Consider the following 15,022-nt stretch of genomic DNA (forward strand, 5'->3'; position numbering starts at 1 on the left):
TCACGTGGCACGGGTAACAAACCAGAGACAACAACTCTGTTTGTTCTAATGATGGCCGGCTGTCTGTTACAAACACTTTCGGAGGTTGTGTATTGCAGAAGATGCTCGCAGCTTTTCCATCGTCATTCCTGTGTTTGACTCCATGCACATCCAGTCACTTTGAGAGGGCGTCCACAATGACTAAGCATGTCGAACCCATGAAAGGCTGGCACAGTCTTTCTAACTAATGTGTAACCGAGTACAGAGTTTTTATGGCAATTCCCACAAACATGGGGGAGCTGTTGGTGGTATCTTTTGTCCTTGTTGACATTTTGGGCACGCTCCCACCAACGTGGCTATATGTGCGTCCAATCCTGGCCAACAACTTCATTTTGGACACCTCTGGATGACCCTGGTGGAATTCAGCCAGTATTTGGTTGGGACAATTACACTTACTCCCCATAATAAAATGCCATCCCCTATGGAGAACAACTGGTGGTGATGGGGGAAACAAAAAGGCCATCACAAACAGAATTGAAACCTTTGTGGACCCTTTGACAAAGGGTCAGTTAGACTCGAAATGTCAGCTCTTTTCACTCCTTACAGATGCTGCCAGACCTGCTGAGATTTTCCAGCATTTTCTCTTTTGGGATCTGTGTTTGCTACTTGGCTTTCCAGACAGCGTTCCAACTCGTAATTGTACATACTTAGAATGAGAGCCCACCGCTGAATTTGACCTGAAGGTTATGGGCGGCGAGGTCTTGTCTTCTTTGACTAGCTTTAGCAGGGGTTTGTGGTCTGTTATTAATATAAATTCACATCTGTAAAGGTATTGGTGGAACATTCTCATACCAAAGAAGACCGTCAAACCTTCCTTCTTTATGTGGGCATATTTGTGCTCTGCATCAGCCACAACCTGGGAAGCATATGCTATCGGGCATTCCTCTCCATTGAGCTAACTGTGATCTAACACGACCCTAATATACTACATGGGGAGGCATCGCATCTCGACACCAGATCTCACTTGGGATGATTGCTGCTTCTTCACTTCCCCAAAGGCTACATCTTGGCGACTAGACCATTTCCAAGGCTGACCCTTTTTAATAGCAGATAGAAGGGTGCCAGAATGGAAGCCAGATTATGTCTGAACTTCCTTTAACAACACCATCAGTTCAAGGAAAGACCTAAACTCTGGTATACACGTGGGAGTCGGGCCACCTTTAATCACCCTCAATTCGACAAGAGCTGGGGAATGTGGATTGGGAGCAGCTGGTTGAAGGTAAATCCTCATTCGATATATGGGAGGCTTTTAAAGAGAGGTTGATTATAGAGTCATAAAGTCATGGAAACAGACCTTTCAGTCCAACCCGTCCATGATGACCAGGTATCCCAACCCAATCTAGTTCCACCTGCCAGCACCCGGCACATATCCCTCCAAACCCTTCCTATTCATATACCCATCCAGATGCTTTTTAAATGTTGCAATTGTACCAGTCTCCACCACTTCCTCTGGCAGCTCATTCTATACACATCCCACCCTCTGCGTGAAAGAGTTGCCCCTTTGGTCTCTTTTATATCTTTCCCCTCTCACCCTAAACCCATGCCCTCTAATTTTGGACTCTTCCACCAAGGGAAAAGACTTGTCTATTTACTCTATCCATGCCCCTCATGATTTTATAAACCTCTAAGTCACCCCTCAGCCTCCGACACTCGAGAAAACAGCCCTAGCCTATTCAACCTTTCCCTGTAGTTCAAATCCTCCAACCCTGGCAAAATCCTTGTAAATCTTTTCTGAATCCTTTCAAGTTTCACAACATCCTTCCAATAGGAAGGAGACCAGAATTGCATGCAATATTCCAAAAGTGGCCTAACCTGTAATTCAATACTCTGACCAATAAAGGAAAGCATACCAAATGCCTTCTTCACTATCCTATCTACCTGCGACTCCACTTTCAAGGAACTATGAACCTGCATTCCAAGGTCTCTTTGTTCAGCAACACTCCCTAGGACCTTACCATTAAGTGTATAAGTCCTGCTAAGATTTGCTTTCCCAAAATGCAGCACCTGGCATTTATCTGAATTAAACTCCATCTGCCACTTCTCAGCCCATTGGCCCATCTGATCAAGATCCTGTTGTAATCGGAGGTAACCTTCTTCGCTGTCCACTACACCTCCAATTTTGGTGTCATCTGCAAACCCACTAACTGTACCTCTTATGCTCACATCCAAATCATTAATATAAATGATGAAAAAGTAGTGGACTCAGCACCGATCCTTGTGGCACTCCACTGGTCACAGGCCTCCAGTCTGAAAAACAACCCTCCACCACCACCCTCTGTCTTCTACCTTTGAGTCAGTTCTGTATCCAAATGGCTAGTTCTCCCTGTATTCTGTGAAATCTAACTTTGCTAACCAGTCTCCCATGGGGAACCTTGTCGAACACCTTACTAACGTCCTGTATTCCTGATGAAGGGCTTTTGCCCGAAACGTCGATTTTACTGCTCCTCGGATGCTGCCTGAACTGCTGTGCTCTTCCAGCAACACTAATCCAGAATCCATATAGATCACATCTACCACTATGCCCTCATCAATCCTCTTTGTTACTTCTTAAAAAAACTCAATCAAGTTTGTGAGACATGATTTCCCACGCACAAAGCCATGTTAACTATCCCGAATCAGTCCTTGCCTTTCCAAATACATGTAAATGCTGTCCGTCAGGATTCCCTCCAACAACTTGCCCACCACCGAGGTCAGGCTCACTGGTCTAGAGTTCCCTGGCTTGTCCTTACCACCTTTCGTAAACAGTGGCACCACGTTTGCCAACCTCCAGCTCTTCTGGCACTTCACCTGTGACCATTGATGATAGCAAGAGGCCCAGCAATCACTTCTCTAGCTTCCCACAGAATTCTAGGGTACACCTGATCAGGTCCTGGGGATTTATCCACTTTTATGTGTTTCAAGACATCCAGCACTTCCTCCTCTGTAATATGGATATTTTTCAAGTTGTCATCGCCTATTTCCCTACATTTTATATTTTGCATATCCTTTTCCACAGTAAATACTGATGCGAAATACTCGTTTAGTATCTCCCCCATCTCCTACAGCTCCACACAAAGGCCACCTTGCTGATCTTTGAGGCGCCCTATTCTTCCCTCGTTATCTTTTTGTCCTTAATGTATTTGTAAGACCCTTCAGATTCTCCTTAACTCTATTTGCCAAAGCTATCTTATGTCCCCTTTTTGCCCCCCTGATTTCCCTCTTAAGTATAGTCCGAGACCAAATGGGATCTATCCCAGGTTACTAAGGGAAGCAAAAGAGAAAATAGCCAGGGCCTTAACAGATATCCTTGCAGCATCCTTGAACATGGAGGAGGTCCTGGAGGACTGGAGAATTGCTAATGTTGATCCCTTGTTTAAGAAGGATAGCAGGGATAATCCAGGTAATTAGACTGCAGGAGAGGCATGTTCCTGTGAAAATGAGGGATAGAAATGGCAAGATTAGGGAACCATGGATGACAGGTGAAATTGTGAGACTAGCTAAGAGGAAAAAGGACACATTTATAAGGTCTAGGCGACTGAAGATAGACAAAGCTTTGGAAAAATATCAGCAATCTGAAACAAGGAATTAAGAGGGCTAAAAGGGGTCATGAGATATCTTTAGCAAACAGGGTTAAGGAAAATCCCAAAGCCTTTTATTCATATATAAGGAGCAAGAGGATAACTAAAGATAAGATTGGCCCATTCAAGGACAAAGGAGGAAAGTTATGTGTGAAGTCAGAGAAAATGGGTGAGATTCTTAATGAGTACTTTACGTTGGTATTCAACGAGGAGAGGGACATGACGGATGTTGAAGTTCGGGATAGATGTTTGATTACTCTCGGTCAAGTCAGCAAAAAGAGGGAGGAAGTGTTGGGTATTCAAAAAGGCATTATGGTGGACAAGTCCCCAGGTCTGATTGGGATCTATCCCTGGATACTGAGGGAGATGAGAGAGGAAATTGCTCAGGTCTTAACAGATATCTTTGCAGCATCCTTGAACACGGGGTGAGGTCCTGGAGGACTGGAGAATTGCTAATCTTGCCCCTTTGTTTAAGAAGGATAGCAAGGATAATCCAGGTAATTATAGGAATTTGAGGAAGTGACAAAGTTGATTGATGAAGAAAAGGCTGTAGATGTCAAATACATGGACTTCAGTAAGGTGTTTGGTAAGGTTCCCATGGTAGGCTGATAAAGAAAGTGAAGTCGCATGGGGTCCAAGGTGTTCTAGCTAAATGGATAGAGAACTGGTTGGGCAACAGGAGACAGAAAGTAGTAGTTGAAGGGAATTTCTCAAAATGGAGAAAGGTTACCAGTGGTGTTCCACAGGGATCCATGCAGGGATCACTGTTGTTTGTGATATACATAAATGATCTGGAGGAAGGTATTGGTGAAGGTAAAAACAATGACTGCAGATGCTGGAAACCAGATTCTGGATTAGTGGTGCTGGAAGAGCACAGTAGTTCAGGCAGCATCCAGCACCACTAATCCAGGACAAGTATTGGTGGTCTGATTAGCAAGTTTACAGATGATACTAAGATTGGTGGAGTAGCAGATAGTGAAGGGGACTGTCAGAGAATACAGCAGAATATAGGTAGATTGGAGAGTTGGGCAAAGACATGGCAGATCTCGTTCAATTCAGGCAAATGCAAGGTGAAGCAGTTTGGAAGCTCCAATTCAAGAGCGAATCATACAGTAAATGAAAAAGCCCTGGGGAAAACTGATGTACAGGGAGATCTGGGTGTCCAAGTCCATTGTTCCCTGAAGGTGGCAACACAGGTCAAGAAGGCATATGGCATGCTTTCCTCATTGGACATGGTATTGAGTACAAGAGTTGGCAGATCAGGTTACAGTTGTATAAGACTTTGGTTCAGCCACATTTGGCATATTGTGTACAGTTCTGGTCACCACATTACCAAAAGGATGTGAATGCTTTGGAGAGGGCACAGAGGAGGTTCGCCAGGATGTTCCCTGGTATGGAGGGTGCTAGCTATGAAGAGAGGTTGAGTAGATTAGGATTATTTTCATTAGACGGAGATTGGGGAGCGGGGATCCTGTTTGAGGTCTACAAAATCATGAGAGGTATAGACAGGGTGGGTAGCAAGAAGCTTTTTCCCAGAGGGGACCCAGTTTCTAGGGGTCACAAGTTCAAAGAGAGAGGGGAAATGTTTAAGGGTGATATATGTGGGAAGGTCTTTACGCAGAGGGTGGTGAGTGCCTGGAGTGTATTGCCAGTGAAGGTGGTAGAGCTGGGCACGATAGCATCATTTAAGATGTATCGAGACAGATACATAAATGGGCAGGGAGCAGAGGAATACAGATCCTTAGAAAATAGGCGATGGATTTAGATTGAGGATCCGGATTGGCATAGGTTTAGAGGGCCGAAGGGCCTGTTCCTGTGCTGTAATTTTCTTTGCTCTTTGTTCACTTTATCTTCCAACGGGTGTAGCCCAGTCTTGTTGACTCTGTAGCCCATGTAGGTCACTGGGGGTACCTGGAGCACAGAATTTTCCCTTCTTAGGCATACATCCACCTTGGAGAAATGTCTAGACTATTTCCAAGTTCTCTAAGTGCTCTTTATTGATCTTCCCTGTTATTATCACATCATCCAGATAAATGTCAACCTGGGATAGACCTTCTAAAATGTTCTCCATCATCTGCTGAAAAATGGCACAGGCTGATGATACCCCAAATGGCAGTCTCGTATATGGGTACCAACCTTTATGGGCATTAATTGTAGCATACCTTTAGAAATCCTTACCTAAACCCAATCGCAGGTACGCATGGCTTACATCCAGCTTTGTGAAGAACAGCCCCCTTCCATCTTTGTGCATAAATCCTCTATGCAAGGGATTGGGTATTTATCCAGCTGCGAGAAACAGTTTCCTGTTTGTTTAATATCCCCATCGACCTGTCGAGCTTCACAACCAGTTTGGCCGGTGCAGCCCATTCCACAAACTGGACGGGTTTGATGATTCCTTCGTTTTCCAGCCTCCTACCTTCTGCCTGTACTTTTGCCCGTGAGGCGAATGGCACTGGGCGGGCCTTGCAGAATCGCGGAAATGTTTCCCGGTCAACCTTGATAGTCCCTGGACCTTTCTGAAAATCTCCAGGTATTTAATTAGAACTTCACTCAGGCTGCCATTTTCTAATCAAAAAATGTTGAGCCAATCACGGTGAACCTATCTCAAACAATTTTGCCCCATCATGCTTGGGCCTGAGCATTTTACTACAATTAGTGGGAACTGAATCAGCTGCTTCTCAAACAAGACCGTAACCAAAGTTGTCCCCTTAATCTGTAAAGGTTCTCAGTCTAGCTAAGGTCATATGCAACCATAAGGGTTGGAGTCCTGCATGAATTTTGTTAAAGGCTGGTTCTGCAATCACTGATACAGCTGTGCCAGTGTCAACCTCCACTGGAACTATGTGACCATTTAACCAGACATTTATTTTGATTGGCTCTGATTTGGATGTTGTTAAGCAATTGAACAGTTCCAAGCCAGATGTAGGTGAGCTTTCCGGGGTGTGCTATGTCCTGGATACCAGTCTATGAATTTTCTTACTCAATTCAGACCAGTGGAACTCTTCTGCTGTCTCGAGTCCACACACAGTCAGCAACTACAATGGCTTGCCGGCCCGGATTCTGGAGAAACTGTTCACTCTTTGGCCGAGGCTTGGCTTTGCTTTGGGGGTTTTGTTATGGGTTGATCTCGAGACCTTCTGTTCATGATATGTCCTGAGTGAGCCTGTCAATTGCATTCACTCAGGTGGTCTTCCCCAATCTCAGTTGGCCTGGCGAGGGTGTCCACTTACATAAGCATATCTGCAATTCATCTGCTCCACTTGTCACATTCTCCAATGACAAAGCCAGTTGTAGTGCCTGTTTAAAGTCCAGTTGGGCTTCAGCTAGTAGGTGCTTTTGCATGTTTACTTCATTAATCCCACATCGATTCTCAGCATTTCATTAAGGGTTAAACCAAAGTCACTGCCTTTGCCAGTTGTCTTAATCTTGACAAAAATCCCGATTCTCCTGGTTCTTCAGCTGCCAAGTAAAACCGATGGAGTCTCAGAATTAAAGAAGAATAATATTCCTTAACTAAATCCATCAACTCTTGAAAAGTTTTAGTATCTGGTGCCTCAGAAAGCGTTAAGCTCCTAATGACCGAAAAAGCTGCAGGTCCACAAGTTGTCAGGAGAATTACTGATTGCTTTTCATCTGCCCCAGTGTTATTTGCCCAAAATCAATAACATTGGGCCCAATCTTTGAAGGCAAGGTCAAATGAGTCAAGCTTCTCAAATAATACCATATTGCCAGAAATGCTTACCCCAACTCAAAGACAACTGTTAGGAGCAAATTTCTTCAGGAGCATATTTTTTTCTCTCGTTGCCACCGAAATATCTTCATGGAGGCTGGTCTGCTGTCACCAAGTCACCCTGTATTCACGGAAGCTGGTATTCTGTCACCAAGTCACCCTGTATTTACACGTGGATAGTAGTTGACACTGGTCCAACTTCCTCAGAGTCAACAGAACCTCTGACCCTCCTGTTTATATCTGTCAGCAGGGCTCCCTGATTGGACCAGATTAACAGCCTCAATCAGGGAACTCATATGCTATGAGGTCCACCTAGCTGATCTTGTTACAATCACTACAATGTCCTCATATATAGAATCTTACAATACAGAAGAGACCTTATGGCTCATTGAGTCTGTAGTAAGACCATAAGACTTAAGAGGAGAAATTAGGATTCAGCCCATTGATTCTGATCCACCATTCAATCATGGCTATATGCTTCTCAATCCAATTTTCCCATTTTCTCCCCATAACCTTTGATCCCCATGAAACTCAATAACTTATCTATCTCAGTCTTAAATATCCTCAATGACCTGGCCCCCACAGCCTTCTGTGGCAGTGAATTCCATAGATTCCCCACTCTCTGGCTGAAGAAGTTTCTCCTTATCTCTGTTCTGAAAGGTCTTCCTTTTACTCGAACGCTGTGCCCTCTGGTCCTCATCTCTCCTACCAATAGAAACATTTTCCCAACATCTACTCTGTCCAGGCCATTCAGTTATCTGCATGTTTCAATCAGATCCACCCCGCCCCCCCCGCCCCCCCCCCCCCCCCCCCCCATCCTTCTAAACTCCATTGAGTATAGACCCAAAGTCCTAAAGGTTCCTTATATGTTGAGCCTTTCATTCCTGGGCCCATTCTCGGGAACCTCCTCTGGATCTGCTCTAGAGCCAGTTCGTCTTCCTGAGGTATGGGGCTCAAAATTGTTCACAACATTCCACATGTGGTCTGACCAGAGCTTTATAAAGTCTCAGAGGTACATCCCTGCATTTATATTCGAGTTGTCTCAAACTAAATGCCAGATTGTAGTTACCATCCTAACTACCAACTCAACCTGCAAGGTTACCTGAAGAGAATCTTGGACTAGGATTCCCAGGTCCCTTTGCACTTCAGAATTCTGAATTCTCTCCCCATTTAGGAAATAGTCTATAGTTGTCAAAACTACCTGAAATCTACACTGGACCCACTTTCCAGTAATAGGTTTATAGCCTTGAATGATATAGTTCTTCAAGTGCTGATTCTTTTAAAGGTTGTGAGGTTATCTGCCTTGGGTCCCCTCCCACGCAGTGCATTCCAGACCCCCACTGCCCTCTGAGTGAAAAAAACCTTTCAATTCCCCTCTAAACTCCTACTTCAGTCTAACATGATGCCTCCTTGTTAACGACCCTTCAACAGCTGCTTTGTATCCACTCTGTCAAAGCCTCTCACGATCTTACGTATCTCATTCAAGTCTTCCGCAATCTTTTCCGCTCTAAAGAAAACATCCCGAGCTTATCCAGCTCCTCTTCATGACTGAAGTGCTCCATTCCAGGCAACAGCCCTGTGAACATCCTCTGCATCCACCTCTTGCAGGGATGACATGAAGAATCAAGTCTAGAAGCTTCCAAAATGGCTCAGATACTACTCTTCTTCATCCACAGAAGAATCCATACACTAAACAAAAAGTTCTTCCTAGCCAGATCGGAAATTAAAGACAGTAAGTACCAAAAACTTTCATGTACTTACCCCCACACTCCAGATTCCTCAACCGTTCCAGTATCTTCCATCGGCCTCCGGAACCATCCGGGCACCATTAACCACGCGGCTGCTGCAGCAACCGCCGCCGGGAACCATGACGTCACTTCTGCCCCCACCGACCATGCAGCCTCCGCGATCGCCGCCCAGACAACCGCCTCCTCGATCACCAGGAAGACCATCGCTGACAGATTCGCGGCCTTCGCGGTGTCCACAACCACCAGGAATAACACTGTTTCTGCCATCGCCGCAGCCACGTCCGACCCCGGAGTTGCCGTTGCTTCATCTACTTCCCAATGACATCACTCACCTGCACAACGACCACACCGCATGCGTCTCCGCCCCACGACTATCTCCGCTCCACGCCTAACTCCACCCCCACACCAATCTCCGCCCCCGCACTGATCTCCGCCCCCACGCCTAACCCCGCCCCCACTCCCAGCTCCAGCCCCACACCAGGTCCCAGATCCTAGATCCCAGCCCTGCCGTGTTTTCACCATCTCTCCAGAACTCCCCCTCTCTGAGGATGAAAGATCAGTCCTCAGCAGAGGCCTCACCTTCATCCCCTTACGCTCCCGGATTAACGAGTTCAACACGTGGCGAGACATCGAACAATTCTTCCGCCGCCTTCTCCTCCATGCCTACTTCTTCAACCAGGACTCCCGCCCACCTTATGACAACCCTTTCTCCCACCTCCAACACATCCATCCACCTGGACACCCAGTGCTGGCCTCTTACCCGCCCTCGATCTCTTCATAGCCAACTGCCACCGCGACATTAACCGCCCCAATCTCTCCACCCCTCTCACCCACTCCAACCTCTCACCCTCGCAACGTGCAGCCCTCCACTCCCTCCGCTCCAACCCCAACCTCACTATCAAACCAGTAGACAAGGGAGGCGGGGTAGTAGTTTGGCGCACCGACCTTTACACCGCTGAGGCTAAACGCCAGCTCGCGGACACCTCCTCCTACTGCCCCCTTGACCATGACCCCACCTCCCACCACCTCCCACCATCTCCCAGACCATCCATAACCTCATCTCCTCAGGGGATCTCCCATCCACCACCTCCAACCTCATAGTCCCACAACCCCGCACCGCCTGTTTCTACCTCCTGCCCAAAATCCACAAACCTGACTGCCCCGGCCGACCCATTGTCTCAGCCTGCTCCTGCCCCACCGAGCTCATCTCTGCATACCTCAACACTGTCCTGTCCCCCTTAGTCCAAGAACTCCCCACCTACGTTCGGAACACCACCCACGCCCTACACCTCCTCCATGATTTGTGCTTCCCCGGTTCCCAACGTTTTATCTTCACCATGGACATCCAGTCCCTGTACACCTCCATCCCCCATCATGAAGGACTCAAAGCCCTCTGCTTCTTCCTTTCCTGCTGTACCAACCAGTACCCTTCCACTGACACCCTCCTTCGACTGACTGAACTGGACCTCACTCTGAACAACTTCTCTTTCCAATCCTCCCACTTCCTCCAAACCAAAGGAGTAGCCATGGGCACCCGCATGGGCCCCAGCTATGTCTGTCTCTTTGTAGGATATGTGGAACAGTCCATCTTCCGCAGCTACACTGGCACCACCCCCCTCTTTTTCCTCCGCTACATTGATGACTGTATCGGCGCAGCCTCATGCTCCCACGAGGAGGTTGAACAGTTCATCCACTTTACTAACACCTTCCACCCCGACCTCAAATTTACCTGGACTGTCTCAGACTCCTCCCTCCCCTTCCTAGACCCCTCCATTTCTATCTCTGGCAACCGAATCAACACGGACATTTACTATAAACCGACCGACTCCCACAGCTACCTAGATTACACCTCCTCTCACCCTGCCCCCTGTAAAAACGCCATCCCATATTCCCAATTCCTTCGTCTCCGCCTCATCTGCTCCCAGGAGGACCAATTCCAAAACCGAACAACCCAGATGGCCTCCTTCTTCACAGACTGCAATTTCCCCTCAGACGTGGTTGACGATGCCCTCCACCGCATCTCCTCCAATTCCCGCTCCTCCGCCCTTGAATCCCGCCCCTCCAATCGCCACCAGAACCCCACTGGTCCTCACCTACCACCCCACCAACCTCCAGATACATCGTATAAACCTTCGTCATTTCCGCCACCTCCAAACGGACCCCACCACCAGGGATATATTTCCCTCCCCTATCAGCGTTCCAGAAAGACCACTCCCTCCATGACTCCCTTGTCAGGTCCACACCCCCACCAACCCAACCTCCACTCCCGGCACCTTCCCCTGCAACCTCAAGGAATGCAAAACTTGCTCCCACACCTCCCCCCTCACTTCCCTCCAAGGCCCCAAGGGATCCTTCCATATCCACCACAAATTCACCTGCACCTCCACACACATCATTTACTGCATCCGATGCACCCAATGTGGCCTCCTCTATATTGGGGAGACAGGCCGCCTACTTGCAGAACGTTTCAGAGAACACCTCTGGCTCACCCGCACTAACCAACCCAACCACCCCATGGCTCAACACTTCAACTCCCCCTCCCACTCCACCAAGGACATGCAGGTCCTTCGACTCCTCCATCGCCAGACCATGGCAACACGACGCCTGGAGGAAGAGCGTCTCATCTTCCGCCTCAGAACCCTCCAACCACAAGGGATGAACTCAGATTTCTCCAGTTTCCTCATTTCCCCTCCCCCCACCTTGTCTCAGTCCCAACCCTCAGACACAGCACTGCCCTCTTGACCTGCAATCTTCTTCCCGACCTCTCTGCCCCCACCCCCACTCCGGCCTATCACCCTCACCTTAACCTCCTTCCACCTATTGCATTCCCAACGCCCCTCCCCAAAGTCCCTCCTTCCTACCTTTTATCTTATCCTGGTGGGCAAACCTTCCTCATTCCTGAAGAAGGGCTTATGCCCGAAATGTCGATTCTCCTGCTCCTTGGATGATGCCTGACGTGCTGCGTTTTTCCAGCAACACATTTTTCAGCTCAGATACTCACTGGCAATCTCTCCAACCCTTCAGCAGATTGAGACAAATCCTTGCACCATTGCTTGGTGGCTGCACTACACTACACAGTGTTTCTGAACGGAGAGGTTGTGGGATTCAGAGATATGGGAACAGATTCGAGGCTGGCATTCTCAGTGTTATATTGTTGAGTGCTGTATTGTTGAATTAAACATTAAATGGAGTTTCTGTCTGGCATCTCAGATGGACATAACTGCAGCTTAATTCAAAGTGACCTGGGCAATAATTAGTCTCATTCAATAAGGTAATTTATCTCATTACTGTCTCTGTGTAAATTGTCTGCTGCGTCTTCCACATCTATGAATGTACTCGGAAAAATGCTTCCTTCTCTGCGAAACACTTGAAGATATCCGAAGCTGCTACAGAAATGCTGCTGCCTTTGTTTCTTTACCAAGAATCAAACTGTCCTGGTCAGTGACCAGTAGGAGGCAGTAAAGCCCATGAGTCAGAACTCCCCTTTTTGAATTAGGATCCCTATAGTGTGGAAACAGGCCCTTCGGCCCAACAAGCACACACCAACCCATCTGAAGAGTAACCCACCCAGACCCATTCCCCGATCTTATATTTTTATGATTAGATTAGATTCCCTACAGTGTTGCCCCTGACTAATGTCCCTCACCTACACAACCCTTTGGGCAATTTATGGAAAAGCGCAGCAGGTCAGGCAGCATCCAAGGAGCAGGAGAATCGACATTTCGGGCATGAGCTGAAGAAGGGCTCATGCCTGAAACATCGATTCTCCTGCTCCTTGGATGCTGCCTGACCTGCTGCGCTTTTCCAGCAACACATTTTCAGCTCTGATCTGCAGTCTTCACTTTCTCCTGTGGGCAATTGAAGCATGGCCAATTGACCTAACCTTCACATCTTTGGACTGTGGGAGGAAACTGGAGCACCCAGAAGAAACCCACGCAGATATGGGGAGAACATGCAAACTCCACACAGATAGGTGCCTGAGGCTGGAATTGTACCCAGGTCTCTGGCGCTGAGAGGCAACGGTGCTAACCACAGTGCCACCGTGCCACACTTCATATGTTTTCATTATTGCAACTGTCTTCACAGGAAAAATTGAGAAAAGAAGTTGAAAATCTTCGGATAATTCAGCAGGATTGCCATTTCAAGCACCAAGATGTAACAATATCCGAATCGGAAATCAAGGTAGAGTACATGCACTGGGACTGGGTTTAAGACCATAGGACCATAAAACAAAGGAGCAGAAATTAGGCCATTCAGCCCATCGAGTCTGCTCCACCATTCAATCATGGCTGATAAGTTTCTCAGTCAAAAAGTGTGGTGCTGGAAAAACACAGCCAGTCAGGCAGCATCTGAGGAGCAGGAGAGTCAATGTTTTGAGCATAAGCCCTTCATCAGGAATGGGAGGGGAGCAGGAGTAAAGGGGCCTGAGAGATAAATGGGAGGGTGTGGGGCTGGGGGGAGGTGGCTGGGAATAGGTGGATGAAGGGGGTGTGATGGTGATAGGTCGGACAGGAGGGTGGAGCGGACAGGTGGGACGGGAAATGGACAGGTGGGACAGGTCAGGAAGATGGTGTCAAGTTAAAGGGTTGGATCTGGGATACGGTGGGGTGAGGGGAAATGAGGAAACTGGTGAAATCAACATTGATGCTGTGTGGTTGGATGAGGCGTTCTTCTTCCAGGCTTTGGGTGGTTAGGGTTTGGCGATGGAGGAAGCCAAGGACCTTGGTGCAACAGGAGGGGGAGTTGAAGTGGTTGGACAAAGGGCGGTGGGGTGGGGTTGATTGGTGCATGTGTCCTAGAGATGTTCCCTGAAACATTCCGCAAGTTAACGTCCTGTCTCCCCGATGTAGAGGAGACCACATCGGGTGCAACGGATACAGAAGGTGACTTGTGCGGAAGTGCAGATAAATTTCTGTTGGATGTGGAAGGATCCTTTTGGGCCTTGGATGGTGGTGAAAGGGGAGGTGTGGCCACAGGTTTTGCATTTCTCGTGGCGGCAGGGGAAGGTACCGGGAGGGGAGGATGGGTTGGTGGGGGCGTGTGGACCTAACAAGAGAATTGCAGAGGGAATGGTCTCTGCGGAACACAGATAGGGGTGGGGAGGGAAATATTTATCTGGTGGTGGGCTCTGTTTGTAGGTGGCGGAAATGCAGAGGATGATGTGTTGTATCCGGAGGTTGGTGAGATGGAAGTTGTGGACCAGGGAAGTCTGTCCTTGTTGCGATTGTTGGGGGGGAGTGGGGGGGGTTCAAGGGCAGAGGTGCTGGAAGCAGAGGAGATATGCTGGAGGGTATTGTTGACTATGTGGGAGGGGAGATTGCGGTCCCTGAAACACGAGGCCATCTGGGACATTCTATGGTGGAATTGGTGATCCTGGGAGCAGATGTAGCAGAGGTGGAGGAATTGGGAATAAGGGATAGTGTTCCAGCAGGACGCAGGGTGGGACAAGGTGTAGTCCAGGTAGCGTGAGTTTGTAATAGATATCCGTGTTGAGTCAGTCGCAGAAAATGGAGATGGAGAGCTCCAGGAAGGGGAGGGTGGTGTCCGAGATGGTCAAAGTGAACTTGAGGTCAGGGTGGAAAGTGTTTGTGAAGTTCAACCTCCTCATGGGAGCACAAGGTGGCGCCGACACAGTCTTCGATACCAGAGGAAAAGGTGGGGAATAGTGCCAGAGTATCTGTGGAAGATGGACTGTTCCACGTACCTGACCAAAAGGCAGGCATAACTGTCAGTGGAAGGGTACTTGGTTGGGTCGGCGGGAGAGGAAGAAACGGAGGGGTTGGATGCATCTGTTAGGCAGATGGATGTGTACAGGGACTGGGTGTCCATAGTGAAGATAAGGTGTTGGGGGCCGGGGAAATGAAAGTCATGGAGGAGGTGGAGGACATGTGTGGTGTCCCAAATGTACATGGAGAGTTCCTGGACCAAGGGGGACAGAACGGCATCAA

At 48.1% G+C, this 15,022-nt stretch overlaps 1 protein-coding gene across 1 annotated transcript in view; it reads left to right on the forward strand.

Annotated features, from left to right (window-relative positions):
- LOC140480273 (E3 ubiquitin-protein ligase TRIM7-like) overlaps positions 1 to 15,022 on the forward strand; it is a 95,758-nt gene that overhangs the window by 9,709 nt on the left and 71,027 nt on the right. The window contains exon 2 of the mRNA XM_072574983.1: positions 13,161 to 13,256. Coding sequence (XP_072431084.1) covers positions 13,161 to 13,256 — 96 coding nt within the window. The remainder of the gene's footprint in view (positions 1 to 13,160; positions 13,257 to 15,022) is intronic.

The sequence above is a fragment of the Chiloscyllium punctatum genome, chromosome 8 (genome assembly GCF_047496795.1).
Source record: "Chiloscyllium punctatum isolate Juve2018m chromosome 8, sChiPun1.3, whole genome shotgun sequence".
In the NCBI taxonomy this organism is placed as follows: domain Eukaryota; kingdom Metazoa; phylum Chordata; class Chondrichthyes; order Orectolobiformes; family Hemiscylliidae; genus Chiloscyllium; species Chiloscyllium punctatum.